The sequence below is a fragment of the Plectropomus leopardus genome, chromosome 22, assembly GCF_026936395.1.
Source record: "Plectropomus leopardus strain MGB_pleo_1.0 chromosome 22, ASM2693639v1, whole genome shotgun sequence".
NCBI lineage: Eukaryota > Metazoa > Chordata > Actinopteri > Perciformes > Serranidae > Plectropomus > Plectropomus leopardus.
This window is the reverse complement of record NC_142197.1, coordinates 6,871,734-6,894,709: the sequence shown is the minus strand read 5'-3', so window position 1 is coordinate 6,894,709 and position 22,976 is coordinate 6,871,734. Positions and strand designations below refer to the sequence as shown.

At 40.6% G+C, this 22,976-nt stretch overlaps 1 protein-coding gene across 2 annotated transcripts in view; it reads left to right on the top strand.

The window, feature by feature from the left end:
• Nucleotides 1–22,976, top strand: part of ppfia2 (PTPRF interacting protein alpha 2) — a 253,750-nt gene that overhangs the window by 40,547 nt on the left and 190,227 nt on the right. For both annotated transcript variants that reach the window (XM_088073032.1, XM_088073033.1), the window contains one exon: nucleotides 9,869–10,124. In XM_088073032.1, coding sequence (XP_087929158.1) covers nucleotides 9,869–10,124 — 256 coding nt within the window. The remainder of the gene's footprint in view (nucleotides 1–9,868; nucleotides 10,125–22,976) is intronic.

Here is a 22,976-nt window from a genome sequence, read left to right as displayed (position 1 = left end):
CTGAAATAAGGTCTGTGGTTAACGCAAGCTTAAAATATTTTCACGTTTTTTTTCTACGACAAAAACGCCTCACTAAATACACTGAATTTTGAAGCCGTAAAGTGTTTGTTTTTTTTGAAGGCAGTTGCTAGTAAGTGGCAAAATGAAACTACAGAACTTCATCATGCCGAACATGACTTTATGGTCTTGCTGTGGTGGTGATGTTGAGGTTATACGACTGTGGTGCATCCTGCCTAATGTTAGGTTTTTACTTCTGGCGATTGCATTTACGCTCGTTGTGATCATGGCTTCATGCAACATTGGTATGTGAGAGCATGTCCAGTTGTTATTACTCCTCCAGTATCCCTGAGCCTTGCACCATATTGCAGTGGCAGAGATTTTCACACAAACCACATTAATTAACATCAATATTACATTTCATCATGCACCACTGTTGCATCACCATTGAGCATCACAGCACTGCAGTGGCCAGAAGAAAATGTTGGCATTGGGCAATTCTGCAAACAACAAATTTATTGCGTGTTCATCAGGATTTTGGTCATCAAACATGGGTTCTTTCTAGCAATCCGCCACATTTTTTTCAGGTGAGATAGTGCCATGAAAAAAAGTTGTGTTTTAAAGAGACATTGTTGCATTTCCAGCTGGGATAGTGACATAATTTTTTTTTTACAGGCATCACTGTATTTCCTGCCAGGATACTGTGATGAGAAGCTGTTTTTTTAATCAGAAACATTTGTGCGTTTCCTGCCAGGTCATGACCCAAAATGGGGATGTTTTTAGGCAAAGACACAGCTTCTTTTCTGTGATTATGTTCCCAAAACAGGGCATTTTAAGCAAGAATATGATCTAACTCCATATTAAACCCAGCATTTTTGAAAAGTTTGAAAGTACCCGCTACATGATTTCATGCAAATGTAACATATACGTGGTTTGCAGAAACGTACAAAGCCAACATTTTTTCCGGAGACTGGGTCGACTCTGCAGGTCACACAGCAGCTTGGTGCAGCCTGGCAGTGTTGGCGATGAGTTAATCGTTTGCTCCGTCCGTTCAGTAGTCTCCCGCCTGAGTACTATTGTATGTTCCTGTGGCTGTGATTAAATTGAATAGACTTGAATTGTTTTCTTGGCAGGCTGTCTCTCGGTTGTCAGAAGTCTCTCTGGTGCAGGGAGCCATATGAATGGGATTTCTCAGCACTATGAGTGTATCATGCAATCTGCTTCATCCCATTCACAAAAATGCTGTGTCACACTTTTCCCACCTGTCGGCTCGATACAAATGCCAAAGTAGGGGGGAAGAGCGGCGTGCAACAGTTTTGCCATTACACTTTGTGCTCATCAATGCAGTCTGCAGATGCACTTTGCGCTCAGCGGCAGGCAAAGAAATCAAACACGGACATTATTTAAAAGTGGAATTTCCCAGTAGTCAGCTCCCCCGACGACCGCAAAGCGACGTGTGTAATCAGCCCAGTGCTCCTGGTACTGATGTAAGAGAAATGCATTATCATCAAAACAATTCTGACTCTCATTCATGTTGTGAGGGACTGAACCTAATAGGGTGTTGCAAATGTTTGAAAAGTTGACCTCGTATTTCATAAAAGATTCGCCTCTTAATGGGCTTTTTTGGGCCTAATTTGTTTTTTAAATCATTTCTAAATGACCGTCTCTTTGCTTAATGAGTTAAAGAGTTGTGAATTCCATGCTTGATGATAACAAAGCTTTAAATACACTGTTAAATAATGGCGGTTTTATTTTAGCGTCTCCAGAGTCAGCTCAACAAGCATACAGTGGTGCTGCTTATCGCCAAAGCCACAGAGTGTCGTGTTCAGTCCTCTGCTTGTTCCGCACACGCTCGCTCCTTCTGCATGTCTTTTGATGTCTCCCAGGTGGCGAATAGTGCTGAGTTTGCCTCACATGGCCATATATTGCCCGGAAACATACTGCTGTTGTGTGTAGCTGCTTCTTATCTACTCACACAATTGTTCTCATTAATTAGATTAACTGAAGACATTCAGGAAATTAGGCGCAGCTTGCTGATTTGTTCTTCCTAAAATTGAGTGGTTCTACATAAGTGGCGAAATTTACATCTGTCCCATATAGATAGCTCACTGCCTGCTTTATTTTAACTCAGGGGAACTCTAAAGCACCAAAGTCTTATACATTTTTTTTTTACCTTTTGTCTATTTTGCTGTTTATAAGTTTAGATAATCATCTTAAGATATCTGTGCAGATGCTGCCTTAACTATGGTGATGGTTAATGGAAAGGAAAATACTAATGGCAGATGCTATTTAACACTGTTTCAAATGGGGTGCCAATTTGGTTATTTATATCAGGTGTATATTTCTGTGTATCCTAGCAACATTAAAGTATGGCACTGACTTTAATGGAATTCGTCAGCTATTCTGCTAAAGTTTATGTACACAGTTTTCCACCAGCAGCTTTATATATCCGAACACTTGAAAATAATTCAACTAAGTCTAAAAAATAGCAAACTGGCACTGACTCATAGGACTTAGTCTTTTGTGTGAAAGTCTTGTGTTTAACCCACGACTCAACCACACGCTACTCCCTTTGAGGACTGTTACACGATTTATACTGAGTCACTTCAGTTTCTGGTGGTACATTTGCCACTTTAATCTATATATATAAATATCTGATATTGGCAAATACTAACCCTGACCATGACCTCTGTGCCCTAACCTTAACCACTTCTGACCTTGTTGAATTAACAAGATGAGTTCTAGCTAATCAAGGCCCTTGGTAACCTACTTATCAACTCAGCTGTGCACCCACCTCATCAACTACCACTACACCACTGAATATGTAGAAATAAATTAAAAATTATAATAATTTTATTCAGTGTTTCAACATTTGAATCCTTTGACTGAAGACCTTGTGTGCTGGATTGTGAGAGCCGCTTTAATGGGCGCGGTACTAACAGGCACCTGTACTGTGGCAATGCTGCTCGAAAATAAACAAAAAAATAATACTTTAAATTATACTCCCTGGATTATGTTTTGTTTAAAATATATTATCTCAACTTCACATGTATAAAATGTCCCAAAATGATAACTTGAAACGTGCTGTTTGATTTAATAACTCATACAACGCGTGGTTATTATAAGATTTGCAGTGTGGTATTGCAGGTCTTTGAAATCAGACTGGTTCAGGACTCACATGGGACACAAACAGCGGTCTCCTGGGTGAAAGTCCCAGATGCTAAAGGAAACCTTGTGCGAGGGTATCAGATCCTAAGAATTTGGACAAACGCTGGTATTTGATGACCTGGGAGGGACAGCAGTTTGGACAAGACGTGAATTCTGGTCTCTTGCATGAAAGTCAGTTACGCTTTCATCCACCATCGCTTAGCCTGTCTTTCCACCTTGCAACACAAAGGTCATACGACTTCCTGCGTAAGCACTAAGCCCGGGCATTGGAGGTAAATTGTGATTTGCTGTGTTGCTCACTATAAATATACCTTCTTGTGATACTGGGTTGCAGTACTTCATCAGAGTGGCTTTTGGAGTTTGGATCACAGGCTTAGAGTCCCAAAAAAGACCCAGTAGGAAAGGGTTTCCTGTGATCTCATCAGTTTTCGATTTGATGTCAAGCATTTGCCTTTCTGTGAGTTTGCTCAGCAACTTCCTACTGCCAGCCAGACTTCAGCCTGGAGCCAGGTGTCTGCGCTTAAATGAGGCTGCTCAGCAGAAAAGAAACGCTCCGGATTTGTTGCACTGATTGGGAAGAAACTCCTCACTCCTACCCCCCTGAATAATTCATTGATTGGCATATGGCATGGAGAGAAAAGCCCAATGATCCCTGCCTGTCTGTCTGCGCTTATTTCTTAGTGCATCTGCGGCCCACAATGTGTTCAATTGAGCGCGCTGCTGTTCCTCCCTCCCGTGATTCCTGCATAATTCCAGACTCACATTTAACATCTTTAACCAGCCGCGTTAAATTCACTCACTTAAGCTCCATCTTGTTTATACAACATTCTTACTCTATTGCTACAAATAGCAATTTCTCTCCACGACTGTCACTCCGACTGATAAAATCATACACATTCACTATTAGACATGCATTTATGCTAAGCCAAACTCTGACACGCTGGTGGAATTTGAGGGCAGAATTCCTGGTGTACATTATCATAATGTGCCATCATGTTGCATTGCAGAGGAGATGCACACACTTCATCGTCGTGTTTCGGAGCTCTGCGAATATCTGTAGACCAAAATGTTATTATAATGAGGGTCAAATTGGCTGTGCAGTTGTGAGGAAGTAGTATTGTAATCGCGAGCGAGACAACATCTGCATCCCGGCTGGCGAATAGAGCTCTCAGACCACACATTCTTCACACTGCCCACTGTGGGTGATTAGTGCTTTTCTATCCGAGAGGATCGCACTAGCTCTTACCTGTCATCACTGCTGCCTGCCTGCTTCACACTAGAGAGAAACTAGTGACTCTAGTGAGAGTAACGTGACTCCGCCGGCAAATATTGAGCAGCAGAAGAGCATAACTTCCCCACAGAGGAGGAAATTTTACAGAAAGCAGTGGGTGTTTATCGCTGCATTCGAGATCCCGTTTTAACTGAAGAGACAGGCCCGATGCCTTTTGAATGACACAATTAAGCGGATAAATGTTTAATTGAGTGACATGGTTTGCTTTTGGTTTTCAGGAAGGCTGCTTAATGCGTCTAAGGGCGCAGACAAAAGCAGATCAGTCAGTGCACTTTCCCTCCGTGTCTATTGATTTTTCATAGACAGTAGAAATGATTTGAGGGGCCAGTCACGGTGAGATCAAAGCATAAGGTGCGGGAAAGGGACAAAAGGGGATCGTATGTGCCATGAAGCAGAAAAACATCCTCAATACACTTTGCTTCCCGCACAGCTTAAAGGAGAAATAAAACACCATTAGGCGGCAATAATTGACTATTTGTGGGTGCGCTGTGGAGAGCGCAGTGAAGTGGGATTGCTGGGAAGTGTAAGCGATGTGGAAGATTAAAATTAAAGGTCAGATTTTGGAGTTAACACCTCAGAATTTGGAAACAAGAGCTGCCATTTTGCATTTTGCAGCTGCCATTTTGCATTTTGCGAAACAAGCTAGAGCACTGCAGGGGGTCCCTATAAAAAGGGGAATGGGTTATTTTTGCTTGGAAAAAGAGAGAGGTGACTGGTTGCTCTGTCAGCTATAATCAAGCATAGGTCAAAAACTTGTGTGGGGTGCTCAGGAAGGAAATCTAGGCACTCCAAAAATGTAAAAAAAAAAAAAAAGAAAAAGTGAAAAAGGAGGAGAATTTACATTAAAAAACCTTTATTATCGTGGCTAAATCATTAAAAGGTGTGTAAATACTGTCAGTCTGTAATGCGTCAACCAAAGTTTTGTACATCTTTAGCAAAAGCACCTTTTTATCTTTTTTGTCTGGTCATGTTGCGCCAATTTCAAAAGTATTTGTGTCTTTTCCACTGCTGAGACAGCCCAAACTGGTCTGATTTTTATTTGTATTTTTTCAAAAAATATGTGAAGAAGGTAATGAGCAACGCCCCCCAAAAAAGAAAGAAAATTACCTAAATTAGCAGAAAATAAGTAAGAAAACAGGAAAGAATTGCTAAAAAATTATATTAAATTAAATAATTAAAAAGCAAACATAATTGGAAATTTTAAAAATATATACAGATAAAGTCGTTTTGACATTTACCATGCAAAGCAAAATTTCAATTTTTTTTCTTCTTATTATTTATTGCTTGCAGTATGTGGGACATTTCTTGCCAAGTTCCTTATTGCTTGGTCCCCCATGTTTCTGAAAGAAATCAAACCGATTTCTTCAGGTTTCAAAGGTTAAAATGTATGCGAAAGGCGTCTGAACGCAGCAAAAGAAAACTGACGTCCATCCAGGTTTTAAGGGTGTTAATGGAAAGTGGAAAAAACACAAAAGGACCAAGAACATTTTTCACAGTAGATACTGGAGGGTGGATTTTTCTTTCAACCGATCGTCACAATCAGCATCAATACTTTTGCCTTGAGTCTGTTTTGATATCCACTGCCAGATGCTGTGTTTGTATGGATTTTTATGCAGCCAGCACCTTCCTCCCTGCACTCAGCTAACACGTATTGAGCCGGAGTCAGGAATAAATCACTACCTTCTACTTAAAATGCACCACCGATGTCCCAGTCTGTCCGCCGGCTGGCCTGCTCTCCGAGCGAAAGGCTGGCATGTGCTGGAGCGTCCAGCCGGGCAGCACACAGGCTCGGTCTCTCAGGTCTAAACGGCAGCGGATGGTGGCTGAATGGTGAACTGGTGAGAGTCTGGCTGGGTGCCTGGAGAAGATTTGGGAGACCCCATCCTCCTGCCAGAACATGCTGAGACACAGAGCTGCCATTATAACCCCCCCAGAGGGGACCGGCAGCTCACTGAGTAAACCTGGCCGGGGTCAGCACACAGTAATTACAGTCTACTGTTAACATTAAATCCAAGTGATTAACCTGCATTTTGTGTATTGTTGGGTGTCGTTTGGGGTTTTTTGGATACTGGTGCCAAAACAATACTTTTAAAACAGTGCAGTATTATATTAATCTAGGTCACTCTACATAGACAGCAGTTAATATTGAAACCATATTACACTTAACATGTGATCAAAACTTTATATTTAATAGGAGAATTGCCATTGACCAAATATTGACTTTTGCCTGCTGTGTTTATATATTTATGATGTCGAGTCGGCATCTCGCATTATGAAATAACGTTATCAGTGCTAGTATACTCGATTGGCATGCTTTCTAGTTGAAAGTTTGCTTGCTTAATAGATGCATATACTAAAATGTGCAACTACAAGGAGAATGCTGTCAATTGTTTACCCTGTTTCCATGCTTTCTGCCATTTCTGCCGCAACTCGGCAACTCTGGTATCATCAAAATTTCCCAATTTCCCACTCGTAATTTTGACTTTGGAGGGCTGTTCATGTGCTCGGCATAGCATTAATATTTTTGTGGAAGACTGAAAAATTGGTCAAGATATGTTTTGCCATTAGCTCATATCACCTGTCATGATTTTTATTGGTATTTGTTGCTCTGGAGGGCTTGTAAAATAAAGTTTTTTTTGTTACACTGTGGTAAATCCAGCAATTCAGAATTACAAACTCAAACATTAGATAAACACATTGATGTTTTTTTTTTTGCTTTGCTGGACTTTAGATACGTGAGTTTACATTGATTTCATATCTCAGTCCAGGATTAGTTAGTGAAAATGTAACTTGTTAGAGTCAGCTTGGTTTTTGTGCTTTTTATGAACTTCAAATCTGTTATATTCAGACATTATATCTTGCATGTTACGTTTGTGGAAATAGGAAAGTGAGACACTGTGGTTTAACGAGCAGTTAGCTCGTTAGTCGCTACATGAAACAGCTGTGTACAGTGACTGACTGCAGGATGTCTGAAGATGTTAGCTTTGCCAGTTTCACAACTCTGAAGAACCTCTGAAGATTTGTTGAAGTATTAGTACCTGTCTTGCTTGTTAAGAAGAAGTACTGAGTAACTAAGGCTTTTTTGGTTCTGTTGGAAGGTGTATTTCAAGCTGTTTTGATGGAGGCAAAATGTTTCTTCCTACTTTGAGGTTTTTCTGTAAGCTAATGCTAGGATAAACATGTCTGGATATCTCTTTCCACTCGATGCACAGATTAAATCAATGTTAAATCACGGTAAGAAGCAAAAAACTTATTTTCTACAATAATTTTTTTTTAATTGAGTGTCTTAAATGTATCTCTCATGGTTTTTTTCACCGTGTTTAACCTTTGTAACTATTATTAGCTTAGCTTAGCTCCATTCATAATTCTGACGTGTGATGATGCAAACCCAGTTTTAACCCTTCAACTATCCCATTGCTTGTGACGACTCCGGAGGCTTTCTGAATCCCTCAGGGAAGATGGAATATGGTCTCAAATATCCACTATAGCATAGATATGGTGTATTATGCAACTCGATCTGGGCTGGATCATTAAACAGCACAAGCGTGAAATCTAGGGCAGAACGCCCAACCTCCCAAGACGTCTCTGCAGCTTAGAAACGCCGGGGTGACGCTGAGCCGAGCTCCAACTGTGTCAGGCTCGGTCTCATACTCACCAGCCACACAAACAGAAAAAAGTGGTTTTTCACACAAGTAGTAGGTTTCGACGTAGAGACGCATTTGTTTTTCTGTGAAGTTCTTCATCTTTAGCATTAATCATAATTCTTACTTTACGCCTTAGTCCAGTCAAGATATTAATGTTGCTTTGGTGTTAAATAAAATAAAATACAATATATACAAGACATTTTTTAAATGTTTTGATTTATAGACTTTGGAAGTTGAAACAACTTTTAATAACTTTCAACTACATGGCCCATAATCGGCAATAAATTAGTAAATGCTTCCAAAAAAATAACCGAAAACATTATCTTTCTATCTATTGATGAAACAAAAATGTTACATTGCAGTATGTGTTTATGTTTTGTGATTTTTTTCAAACATTTGCTTTTTTTTCCATTTCAAAGGTTATCACAGGTCAGTCTGAATGATTTAAAGATGGCCTCACGTTAGTGATGATTAGCCTCGAGGTCTGTAAATTTGACCAGCTTTATTGACCTTACATTGGACTGGCGAGCTGTCCGTCCATCAACCCACTGTACGGTGGGATTTGTGCAGCCCAGTATAACCCTGAAGGGGAATATCATTGTAAAGAAATCTGAAACTTATTCCCATCTTCAGAAAAAGCAGAACAATACACCCTGCACTTTGTATTTGTTTGCAGTGCATGCTGACATTTATTTTGAAAAGGTCGCTGTTAGAGTTATTGGCACCTTTTAATAACAAAGCTGAGTGTTGTCCTTCATTTGATTAAACTGCTTCAGGTATGTCCCCATAAACTGATATTAAATGATGTTACGCTATGCTGCCTCTTGCTGTTGAATTTGTGTTAAATGGTTTCCTGTGTGCATGTCGAATTTAACTTTTTATTGAGATACTGAAGTAGTGAAATACTTCAGACTGAGGCTGACAAATGAAGGCTAATTTTAACAGAAAAAGAAAAGTAAAAAGTGTAGTTCCCAAACAAGTTGCAAGTTGTATTGCTTGACTAGTGATGCCAACAATTAATTGTTTAATTATTAACCTATTAAGGATATTTTTGAGCAGTTATGCATGTTATGCAAGCCCCATGGGCCTGTAGATCTGAGTACTCTCTACCCAGAAAAAGAGCTTTTTTTAGCTTCATGCGCCAAAGAGCAGCTCTGATAGGAATGTGTGTGTCCATGTGACACACACGATATGTTGCAAAGGTGATGCTGTATTGTTTACAAAGAATAAAATATATGAAATAGCATTATCTTGCATTTATTATTAACTTTACTAGTAATTGTCCAGATCGTGCGTGTCCTCTCCTTATGTGAGGTAGTTGTGTAACTTTTGGTTAACTTTAAACAGCAATGCTTTTTACCATCACTGTTGCTTGTAATCTCTGTCGGCCTCACCTGATTTTACTGTGCTGCATTTGTCCACTGAAATAATATCCGACACGCTGTCTGCCGTCTCCCTGATTTCATGTAAACGCAGCTTAAAGATCACTGAGTCGATGAGCTCTGGATCGAACAGAAAGGTATTTCAAGCCATTTTGTGTTTCTTTTTTTTTTTTAGCTGGTTGGTCAGCAGTTAACAAAGTGTCAGGCTGTCGAAAGCAAAATCAACTGAAACTGACTCCTATGCTTGATATATGTAACATTTTTCTAGATATATCTTAATATATAAAATGACTGTGAATGAAGTCAAAGTCAACATGCTGAGTTAAATTCAGCAGTATCATTTCACTGGTTACGCTGCTGTAATTTCTGATCTCCCTCCTCTGCAGCGCCAGGATGATGTGCGAGGTGATGCCCACCATCAGCGAGGACACGGCGCTGAGCCAGCGCGGCTCTCAGAGCAGCGCCTCGGACCCGGACTCCCACTTCGAGCAGCTGATGGTCAACATGCTGGACGAGAGGGACCGGCTGCTGGACACGCTGAGGGAGACCCAGGAGAGCCTGGGCCTGGCCCAGCAGCACCTTCAGGACGTCATCTACGACCGTGACTCTCTGCAGCGCCAGCTGAGCTCCGCCCTTCCACAGGTAAGACACGGCATGTTGCTTTTGGCATTTTTTAAAAGAGAATTTTTGCCTCATTTTTGCCTTGAATGTTTGACAGAGCAGATATAGACAGGAAAGATGGGGAGACATGCAACAAAGTTCTGTGTCTAGAAATTATTCCTTGCGTTGCAATGCCCTGACACACGGCTTTGACTCATTTTTCTCTGTGGATCTAATTTGCCAGGAATATTTGGTTTTCAAAATAACATTGTTGTACACCAGAACTCTCTGAAACTTACTCCAGTTTTGTTGTCTACAGTGTGTTTGTGTTGCTTTGTTCTGATTTAATTTCCTACGAACCTTTTTACTGCAACTACAACATACATTAAGAGCAAATCCTCGCAGCAGTCTTATAAACCCCAGACAGGAAATGCTTTATGGAGGTCCGATGCCTGAGATCTGGACCCAGCTTTTGATTGGAACAAAGTCTGGTCCAACATAATGTTAGCCTCCAGAAATCCAGATCAGCAGCAAATACATCACAAGTGTGACACCCAGGACGCTTTGTTCGATGCAGATAATCACTTATGCTACTTGTACTTTGTGTCCTATAAAAGCTGTTTGTACCTACCTACACTGGTTTTGGAAATGTCCTCCTGTGGACAGATTCTGGAAGATGGTTGCTTCTAACCTCTCTGATATATTTGAGATCAGCATGTTCTACTCACCAGTTGTACTCATCCTAAATTAGCTGTCGAAGTTGGATTTGACACTTATCAAAAAGAGAGCGCTATTAGCCGGGCTTACAGCAGCAAAAAAAAATTCACCACCTGTTGGAAGCCACCCCACTCCCCCTGTTTTCGAGTGTGGGTGTTGACATATTTGGATATTGTGTATTTAGAGCTGCCGACAGCCCGGGTACGTGGGGCGAAGGAGACAACAGTGGAGATGTGAGGCTCAGTCTCAGTGAACCTTAAAAGCCTTGTGAAATGATTTTTATTTTGTCAGGAGTCGGTGATGTGGATCCCATGGGGGTTAGAGTGAGGGGGGTTGTTGGTCCCCTCAGTAGGACAACAATTTTATTATCATTATTTATTTTCATTTCACCAGTTTTGTCTTTTAGACATTGATTGTATGCACTGTCACCCTTTCTAGAATGACCTGTTCATCCATTGATATATGCTTCAGTGGATGTCAATTAAAACAAAAATTTCATCACAAAAAACATACAGTGATCAAGCATCAGTATTTGACGATGTGGGAGTGAGACAGGGTTGTGTCAGCTCAGTCAACTCCATGTTTGCTGGCCATTTGCAGACAACCTCCGAATCATAAACACGCTCTTGATTATCATATAGAGCTCCCTGAAGGCGCTTTGGATACACCATGCACTAAATGGTATATCAGTGTGAGTTAAGCTTTTGTTTTCCTCATGTACAGTACTTGACATGCTCCTGCAGCTCCGTGTTTAATCAACCCAAATGCCAGATCTCAGACATCCCTAAACAACACCTGATAAGTAGTTGGTATTTAAAATCCCGGCCCTAATTCTCATTCAGTGTGCATTCAACCATGCTGTTTCTATGACACTGCGGGCCTGCCTTTGTCTGCGGTCACATCAGTGAAACATAACGGAAATACTGTGTTTGACATTTCGGTTGTTCATATTTATAGCAATGTGTGAAAAAAAGAAAAGTCTTTGGTAATAAGTCCTACAGTAAGCGGAGATTAGCACTTTCTAAAAGTGTGTCAGTAATTCTAGTCACACGCTCTCCCCACTGTGTTTCCAGAAGACTCTGGAGGTTTGCTGGCGGTGGTTGGAGAGAGGAGGACTTTGTTCGATCGCGCAGTAATCCGCATGGTTTCAGAGACACAGGCGAGGCACACACTGTGTCTGTGTTAGTTTTGGTGTGATCTCACATTACTCCTTAAAAGAGGTTTGGAGTGTTCAAACGATACTTTCTCCTGTTTTGAATTAATCCAGCCAGAAAACCATTTCAATATCATGCTTTTTTTCTCCCTCTTGCCCTTTGGCCTTTAGAATAATTTGAATTAACCCACTTACACTTCTTCACTCTGACGTGTGGAACAGATCATTGGGTGTCTGGGTGTTGAGATGTTACAAATATGCCTTTTCCAGAGACTGCCTTTGCGAGGTTTTCATCTCGGATTCGTCTCAGGCTGTAGGTTTGAACTCAGGGTTATGTGGTTTCCAGCTCATTCTTTAGCCTCGGGGCTTTTTTTATTTTACCCTCCTCAGAAGTTACACAGTGGACGTAATATACAGTTGAATGTACAAGACAAGAAAGGGAAAACTTAAGCGCTACAAAACGCTGTTCATAGATTTCACACAGAGTGAAAAGTCTTTTCTCGTTCTTGTTGGAATAGCAACCGTCTTCCTCTCCTGTCCAAACATTTCCCAAGAAAGCATCCAGGGCTGCCAAAGTGAAATAACATTTCCATTATCAGACAATTTCATTGATGTCCACCGGCACTAAGGGCACTGTGGTGGCGCTGTGGTGATGTATTGGTTGTCATTGTGTAATGACAGAGCTGACATAGTGTTCTGGTGCTTTTCCCGTCACTCGGCTTAAATTAGATGTCACTCGGGCGATTGGGATCCTCCCAGCGACGTCCCGGCACAAACGATTCCATTAATTAATCTGATGGCGTCTTATTGGCCTGTATGATATCAGCATTACTCTAATGGTTTATGAAGAGGTTTGTTAGGCCTTGGTGATTATACAGAGACATTTAGTGAAGGGAAAAGTGGTGTTGTGCTGCTGTTTAATATGCAGCAGTTGAGAGTTTTTGGACGATAAGAATGAGCGTATTTCACAAATTCAGTCATCACCTTTTGCACTTTTATGAACGTCTTTGCCCTTGATTTAACATGATTTTACTACATCTGACTAAAAGAACAGTGTGTAAGATTGAGGTGGATTTTGTGGCATCTACTGATTGAACCATCTGAAACTTGTCCCAGTTAGATTTGCTACAGTGTTCATTTTTCTGTTTTTTACTGGGAGCCGAATTATCCGCAGAGATCGCTTCCTCTCTAAAACAAACAGACCCAGTGATTTAAACTATTACAAACACTGAAAAAAGTGGTTTCATGTTTTAAATTGGTGTTTTTTAGGTGCTGTTTGGCATTTCGCAGATGGACTGCTAGTAGATCCTGCTAATGTGTGCTCACCTTTTTTTTCCGATAATTTTAGTGCCAGACCTTTAGGAGGGTTTTCACTGGAAGCCAAATTATCCACAGAGGTCTCTTCATTTCGAAAGCAACAGAAACAGGTAATTTAAACTGGTAAAACATGGGTTAAAATAGTTATCACCTTGTAAATCATTGTTTTTCGTTGTTCTTTGGCTCGTCTCAGGCGGACCACTTGCTTGGCACCTGCTAATGTGTGGTCCCTACATTTCTGATCCAAAGGAGATTTTTACCGGGAGTCGAATTATCTGCAGAGGTCTCTTCCTCTCCAAAACAAACAGACTAGGTGATTTAAACCATTAAAAACACTAAATAAAGTAGCTTCATGTTAAAAATATGATCTTTAAAGATCTTTAATAAAAGACCATAAACAAATACTCTGCTGTAACCCTCCAACATTGCAGCTACAGTTTTATTGTGCATGCAAGAACGTGTCCCAGTCTTCACTGAATAGCCTCGGTCCCTTCTGGGCTACTGTAGAAACATGGCGGTGCAACATGGCAGACTCCGTGGACAAGGACCCGCTCCCTGTGGAGGCATAAACGGCTCATTCTAGGGTTACAAAAACGCAACAATTCTCATTTTCAGGTGATCATACCCTAAAGAAAATATGCTTATTATGTTTTATTCAATTTCTGCCAATGCATTCCCCTCAATCCTACACACTGGAGCTTAAAAAAATTATTTAATACAGATGTAATTTGGCAACAGTTTTAGGGGGAACAGCGTTGTGGGCCACTGCTCTGATAATCGTGTAGTGGGATTCTTAAAGAGGGCAATAGATAGCTTCCAGGTCTTTCTCCACCCTGTGATTGCAGCGGAGGTGGTGAATGAGAAAAGAAGCAGCAGAGTTTTTTTTTAAAGGCAGAAGTGGCCTCATTTAGGCGATAGGCAGGCTACGAATGTGTCTTTACTGATATCACTCCTCTGTTCCTGAAGCCTGGAGCGCTGGCAAGATTTGGCGTCGGCCCACCACAAACTTCCCTCCCTCTTGTTCCCTTTTCCCCCCTCTTCCCCTCTCTGTCTCTCCCTCTCTCTGTTTCTGCTGTCACTGCCTTTTCTGTTATGTTGCGCTTTGCCTTGTGTCTCCCTCTTCTCCTCTGCTGTTCCCCTCTCCCCATCAGAGGTCACGGCTCCGCTACTCGTCGTGACACTTTCGACTGATTGGAGTGACATTCGCCGTCCCCACTCGACGCTTCCAGGCAACACCGCACCCCCCCCCCCACATGCATAACAATCCAAAAGTGCCCCTGTCCCTTCCCTGATATGCCTCCCCTCCTTACCCACCGTCCCTTGTCTTCTCTTTCTGTATTTCATCAGGCCATTTTGTTGCAGAGCAGAAGAATAGCAGAGGCAACCATTAGCTGTATATGTGTCAAACGCCCATAGCTGCATGATGCACACTGAATGTATTCTGTTGATGCTAAAATGCTCCCAATTTGTATTTAAAGGAATATTTTTTTTGGCTTGAAATGTTGCTCTAAACCAGTGGTTCTGCTAGCTTGTGATCCAAAAGTGGGTTGCGAGTCCATTGTGAGTGGACCTCAAGTGACTCTTGAATATGTCAAGTTTTTGTGAAAAAGGCACTTTTTTTAATGCACCAGTTTGAGCCTTTTCTGTATCCATTTTATGTGTAAATGTCATATCAAAGTAAAAGTCCACTGCTACTTTCATGTTTTTAGTTGGAGGGAACTTGTTCTAAAAAAGTTATTTTTCTGCAACTACTCAAATTAATTGTTAGTCATTTTTTCAAAAAAGCAACATCATTGAGTCTTTCTTTCTAATCTTTGGGATTTTCTGCTTTCCTGCGTTGTGTCTTTCCAGATTTTTGGAAACGGAATATCTGTGGGTTTGGAGTGTTGGTCAGTCAAAATAAGACATTTGAAGACGTCGCCTCAGACTTCAGGGAACGGTGATGTCCATTTCTCACATTTAATAGACAAAACGCTTAATCACTAATGAAAAATGCAGACGTTATTCTCATTAACCACCATCAGTCTGATACTTTGAAGTCTGATACACATTATGAGCGTTTCTGCTAGCCTATAACAGGTGGTAAAGTCTATTCAGCAAATAAAGCAACGGATTTACCCTCGGCTTCATCTCTGCTGCAGATGCAACATGCGTTTCGTTGCACAGGGTGAGCAATTTGTTCTTGCCTCTAACTATAAGCCTCTCTGGGAAATGAGGGGCACCGCTGTCATCTGAAAGCCTGGTGTTTTTCCGTGTCTTGCATTATTCTGGCTTGTTTCCTCTGCCTCAGTGTATCTGGAGTCACTCGGCTCTCAGAAAGACTCCACTTGTGCTCAATAAACTCAGTTCGGAGAAAGAGATACAGAAAGACATGGAGAGTGTGGAGACAACCCAAAGCCTGCAGCGCCGCGCACATGTGACCCTCCTCCCATCCCCCAACGCCCCCTGTATCGTGACACAGGCAGGCGAGCTGGCAGACAGGCAGCGTTTCCCCGTAGCACTCAGCTGTGCGTTACTGTACTCGAAGGGCCCTGAGGGGCCGCGGGAGCCTTCTCCCCATGCTGTTTATTTACTGTTGCCAAACGTGGTCTCTGATGAAGCTGCTGCTGCAGATGATGTTCTCGACAGCAGCTTCTGCTCCTGCTGATCCTGGTCATTGGCACCGTGCTGTCGTCTTCCACAAACACAGGCGGAGACACTCTGGAGACATAAATAATTTCATTTGCTTTATTGATTATTAGTATATGGAGCCACATTTTCACTTTACCTGGAAAACGTGAGCAATTATTATGGCCATTGCACATGTGATTCCAGACAAGCAATCACCACAATAAATGTTGGCGTTGTATGTTTCTGAAAACCACAGATACTTTACATTTGTATGAAGTAAATATGTTCACACTTTATGTTTCAACATTGCTACAGTTAATAGCGGTTGGGTTAAGGCACAAATATCTCTTGGTTATGGTGAGGAAATAATCACATTTGAGCTTAATCCTTTGAACTCTGCAATAAAAATGGTCCGCCAGAGCCTACATTAGTATTTTTGCTTTTTGTGATGTCATTTCTCGAAGTATCGTCAAATGCTTCATATCCCTATAATCTGCCCAACCTAAGCTAAAATTACCAATTAATATGGTTCATTGACTTACATATGAATTAATTGGTAAAAGTATTGAAGTTGTGTCATTAACAAAAAAAACTAATATGTTTTTTCATCAGATTTTACAAAAACAAAAAACAACAACATATTGATCTAAAAGATAGAAAATATTTCTTTACACTCCATTAGTTATTTTAATTTTGTACATTATTAGTTTTTGAGATATGCTCATTTTTATGAGCGGAGCATTCCTGGAAGGAAACAGCAACGTCTCAGTAAAAACAACTGCTTTTCATGGCACTCTACTGGCAGAAATCACAGAAATACCTTGGTGGGAAAGAGTAGTTTTCGTGGTACAAATAGATTGTGGTACCTTTAAATGTAGTTTTGGAAAGAAATCACATAAAATGACAATTTAACAGCCTCTGTAAGATTTAAATGTTAATTGGGACACCATGTTTGCTTTCCAAATACACAAGAAAATGTTCATGAGACATGTGACTTTACTAGTCATTTATTTGCACTACATCACAGTCGGTGCTCTGTGAATTACAGCAGCGTTTTAGTCGTACAAACAGCAACTTTTAAACAGTGTGATTGCTCTCTTGAGGGGGTTAATCCACTTTGATTTGTCATAAAACATTCATCTTGCGACAATTGAAATTGATCTAACAAAAGCATACACTCTCTTATCATCACTGTTTTCATTCAGTTTTTTACTCAGCAGTCTGATAATAAAAAAGCTAGTAATAAAATTAAATCATGAATGAATGTGTTGGTCACTGTGGATGCATAAATCTCTCCTATTGGACACTGAGGACCGGCAGCGCGGCCTCAGCTCCCCAGACGTTGATCCAAGTGCTCTCCGCCCGGCCAGACGGTAATGAGATACCAGCCAATTGATCACTCGCACACCGATGTTGTAATGAAAGCTAAGACTGCTCTAGATTACTGAACAGAGCAGCCCATTGATCTGTGGTTTGCTCATTCATGACTGTCATACAGGCTTCAGTGGAATTTACAACGGTGTCTTTCATGCAACGTCTTTCATACAAAGCGGTGATTGAGCTCGGAAACATGATTTGATTTCACACAGCAATTCAAGATTAATAATTATAGCGGTGGTGGATTTATTTAAAGTGTAAGCACTTTGTACATTTTATTAGCCCCCTCTACTCCGCTGTTTATTAACAGTGATGGATGAAGTATTCAGTTCCTTTACTCAAATAAAAGTACTGATACCACCCTGTCAAAATACTTTACTTATACAAATAAAAGTCCTGCATTGAAAATGGTACTTAAGTAAAAGTAATTACAATCAAAACAATGTACTGTAATATGAAAAGTAAAAGATCCCAATGCAGAAAAAAATGACACAATGAAAAAACTCAAAATTATATTAAAAAAAAAATCTTAAGCCCCCCCCCCCAAAAAAATAGAAAAAACACTTCAAATTCGAAATTGTACAAAAAAGAAAATACCCCCAAATCTTAAATTTATAAAAAAGAATAAATTAAAAACAAAACTTTAAAGAGCAAAACATACCCAAAACATTACAGAAAAAAGGACGAAAAAAATGAAAATAACACCTTAGAAACTCAAAATTATTAAACAAAAATAAAATAAAAAGATTTAAATGTTTATCAAAATAGTTGCCAACTGATTTTCTGAGTCAACTGATTGATTAATGTAGTACTAATTGTACTTGTGTAAACTGTTTGGTAATTTAATTACCAAAGATATTTTATCAACCCTTCTTATTTCTTATGCAAAAATCTTAATTTCTGAAACAACTAAAACTATCACTTAAATGTAGTGAAGTAAAAATTGCAACATTTACTTCTGGTATGTAGTAATGTAAAAGTATAAGGTAGTGTGGAAATAAAACACTCAGGTAAACGTACCTCATATTCATACTCAAGCACTGTACTTGAATAAATGTACTTAATGACATTCCACCAATGTTCATTAATTAATATGAAATGGCCAATTTAACAAAGAGTCTGGCCACAAGTACACGACCATGTCCTCCCATCTTTCTTAAAGCTTCCAGTATCGCCGAACGAGTGATGTAGTCATGGAGTGTACCACTCTGTGGAGCTCTGTGGGGGTGAATGAGGGGAGGACGGCACGGCGGAGGAGGGAGGAGGGAGGAGGAGATGGTGAAGCTCCCTGACAAGGGCAGAATGTGGAAGCGAAGATGACTAAGCTTGTCGAGGCGAGGGGATGAGAGGTGAATCCTTCTCCTCTTTGCTTTCTGATTTTTTTTTTTCGCTTCCCTCCTTCCACCCCCTCCCTGTCTCTCTGTTGCTTGTACAGGAGCGCCTCTGGGCTCCAGCAGTCAGCCAGTCAGCTGGTCTCCTCCGCCGGAGCACCACATGACTTTCCATGATTACTGTTATTGTTTGTGCCCCAGTTCACGCCGCCTGCAGGCTAGATGTGCAGTTGATGCGTAGCGAGGAGAGCGGAGGAAACTATGCAAAGACAAGCACGAGTGGGTACCACTGGAGTTTACCAGCAACGACTGCGGCGTTCCTTAAGTTCACACGCTAATCAGCTTCACAAAACATGATAATGCATCATAAATAACACAATCATGTCTGCAGACTTTGAGTTTGATAAAATATTATTGGAAAACAACCTAATCGTCAGACTATATGTTGGCATTATTATGTAGCGCATATATTAATGTGGCTGATGTTGCTGTTATTTTTAGGCACAACAAAAAGACCATAGTTTGGTTTAAAATACCAATACAATACCAATACCAATACACACAATCGCCACTGGGTTGGTGGCACATAATTACTGCTGAAAATGCCCCAATATTCACCTAAAAACACCCAGGTTTTTTAGCACAAATGTCCCTGAAAATGCTGCAATGTGCCACTATAGAACACCCAGGTTTGGTGGCACCAACACCGCCGGAAATGCTGTGATGTCTGTCAAAAAAACACCTAGGTTTAGTGGCACAAATGTCATTGGAAATACCTTAATCTGTCACTAAGAAACACCCTAGGTTTGGTGCATAAATGTTCTGCTCAAAGTGCTTGAATGTGTTGATGAAAAACACCAGTTTTGGTGTTTGGTGAAGTTTTGTGGCACAGATGTCACTGGAAATGCTGCAAAATGTAGCTTAAAATAGCCAGGTTTGGTGGCACGATGGCTGCTAGAAATACTACAATGTGTCGCTAAAAATAAGATTTGGTGGCACAAATGTGCTGGAAATGTGGCAATGTGTCACTTAAAACACCCAGGTTTGGTGGCACCAACACCGCCGGAAATGCTGTGATGTCTGTCAAAAAAACACCTAGGTTTAGTGGCACAAATGTCATTGGAAATACCTTAATCTGTCACTAAGAAACACCCTAGGTTTGGTGCATAAATGTTCTGCTCAAAGTGCTTGAATGTGTTGATGAAAAACACCAGTTTTGGTGTTTGGTGAAGTTTTGTGGCACAGATGTCACTGGAAATGCTGCAAAATGTAGCTTAAAATAGCCAGGTTTGGTGGCACGATGGCTGCTAGAAATACTACAATGTGTCGCTAAAAATAAGATTTGGTGGCACAAATGTGCTGGAAATGTGGCAATGTGTCACTTAAAACACTTTTCACAGATGTTTTTGGAAATGCTGCGGTGTGTTGTGAAAAACTGCTCGGCTTTAGTGGCAGAAATGCTTCTGGAAACACTGTATGTCACTAAATAAACACCCAAGTTTTGGTGGCGCAAATGGTGCAATGTCTTGCTAATGAACAACCAGTTTGATGTTTGCAATTCTGGAGCAGTGGTTTGTAGCGTGGCAGCCATCTCGCCTAGGTTTCACGCCATCCACCGTCCCATCCACCTCAGTCAGCCCATTTATACCCAAGCAGAACTATAAAAGTGTTTATAGGAAATGCATCACTGGTTTGCAGAAACGTACAATGCCAGCATTTCCTCCTGGCGACTCAGTTGTGGAATCTGTGGTAGTTCATTTCTTTAAGTCCTCGGCACGGCCATCTTCTGTCTAATATACTCACTCGCTGATGGACAGTGGTAGAGTATTTTCCAATTTTCCTGTCTTGCAGGCGTTGATTCGCAAACTAAAGCCTTTCTCGTTTTTTATGCTCAATTTACCCCCAAAGCCTTGTTTTTCCTCTCCGCCCTTAATTCTTTTCTGCCTTTAATCTCCTCCACATTGACAGGAGCAGGGATGGGCCCTTGGCACACAGCGTATGCATCAAGTGTCTGTAATGGCTCTGACAGAGATGCTTGATCAATACCCTTGAAAGTTTAGTTGGGTCTGATTAGGGAGACGGATCTCGGCCTCCTCCGGATGAATCATCACTGCCAGGGTCGACGCCAAGCGCTGGGCGCGGGTTGAGCGGTGTCTGGCAGTGAAACAGAAGAAGGGGATGAGGTAGGGGATCTGATCAGACACACCGAGGTGACAAGACAGTGCAGAAGGATCTCCTGCAGATGTAATTATCTTTCTAATGAACAGCACAGTAGGGCAGCGGAGTGCTGTAAAGTCAGGAAGTTGCAGGAACAGTAGATCAGCCTAACAAGGAGACGGCGGCTGCTTGCTTACAAAGTCATCTTTGGGGTTATTCAGTTTGTGTAATCAAAGATCACACTTATCATTTACATCGTAGAAGTTAAAATACCTTTGAAACAGTCGATCACTACAAAGGCGGACTGAATATTTTTTTAATTTTTTCATGTTGTGCTTAATTTGGTTGGTTGATAAGATGATAAATGCATCGTTGCAGTTTTTTAATCTTTATTTATACAGGTAATTTCACTGAGACGCAGGGTCTCGTTCTCAAGAGAGACCTGTTTCAGATAACACGCAGTGTAACAACAGTTAGTTACATACAGATTATAGTAGAGATAGTAATATATCACTTTTTAGCAGTCAGGAGTAATATAACATATAACATTTCCTTTGACAACAGTATTTAGAGGAAATATTACTACATTTACAATAAGTTACCTGAGTTAAACTGCTTACTGTTTTCATTTGTTTTTAAATTTACCCACACCGCGCCACTTTCACCAGTGGGCCACCAGATTAAAAAATCCCCTGAGGGTTCTTGTGTCTGTCATGTCGTTTTGGGCACGTAGAAAGTGTGTGTCTGTGATCATCACATCTGTGTTACTGTGGTTTGTGTTCAGTGTGTTTCCATTCACATTCTGCTTTTGTGTCTTTAGTATAGACGGTATAAAACAGGTCTAAAGGCAGCTTGAAAGCAGTTTTTGTTGAGCCAGGCGATGGGCATTTTATGTACATCTCCTACAACTTGCACACCAAATTGACTTGTTGTGCTAACCTAAGCAGTTATTTATAGGTTTACAATTATTGATTGCCATCTCATTATTTATCAGTATTTGATTCTCTGTTTCTCTGCCCATCCCTATGTCCATGGCTGTTTGTTTATTTAAAAAGGTCTGGGCTATTTATTACTCTATATCATCACACTACTGTTGATATAAGAGAGTGATTTCAGTACAAAGTGGTAACCACTGCATGTGCATGCATGAATAGGCGAGGTCTTGAAGAATGTTGCTGGTAAATAATCATCACTAATAACAACCCACTTGCTTTTGTTAAATGTCATTTCCAGTAAACATAATGACATAAAATGCATTTCCTGTTTAAAAGTACAAGCGCAGAGTTTTCAGTTTTCTTGTGTTGTGTTCAGACGCCTTTCAGAAGCCATTTAACCCATTGAACCCTGTCATATTGGTTTGATTGCTTTCAGATACCGAGGGGAATAAAAGCAGCTTGTCAAGAAATGTCCCAAAAATTGCAAGAAATTAGTAGATTTTGGAAATGAAAAAATAGTAAAAAATGTCTAGAGAACTATATTTATAATTATAATATTTAAAAATACTTTACAAAATTATTATAATCTTTAAGCAGTTTTTAGGCAATATTCTTGTGTTATTTTTGTTTCTTTACTTTTTTATTTATTGCTATTTTTTTAGGTATCTACTTTTCCCTTTTACTAATATCCTACTAATTTTTGGGTCATTTCTTCTTAAGTTGCCCATCCTTTTTGCCATGTTTTTGAAAGAAATCAAGCCAATTTGCTTAGGTTTCAAAAGGGTCAAGTTGTTACGCCTTTGGCTCTGGATTGTGCAAAGACTCTCCTCCTAACTACACAAATCCCATTTATTCTTTGAAGATTTTTCACCAAGAAAACATTGGGGAAACTTTGTGAAAACTCTGATGGTGTTTTAAGAAGAAATGTCTTCCTAAGAACAGTGGGTGAATGAAGCCCATTGTTTGGGAAACGATCTCTGAGAGCCCTGAAACAGTTCTCGTGCCACAGATCAAAATTGCTGCCGATGCCGGGGGAAATGTCTCGTTCCTAGATAGTGATGAATCATCACATGTTTACTGTTTAATATAAGCTTTAAGTGTACTTAAGTGGAAAAAGGGCAGAACCGCAGCTCCAGTCATTCCGGCTGTCTGCAGCGTTGCAGAGATGGATCCGCAGACAGGAAGTCATTACTCAAGCTTGACAGACCCAGTTGTAGGATGAAATATTTGTTACTGCTAAGCTGCCGCTTTTAGTTGGCAATTGTGAGGTATTCATTTTTAATCCAGGGTTCCTCAC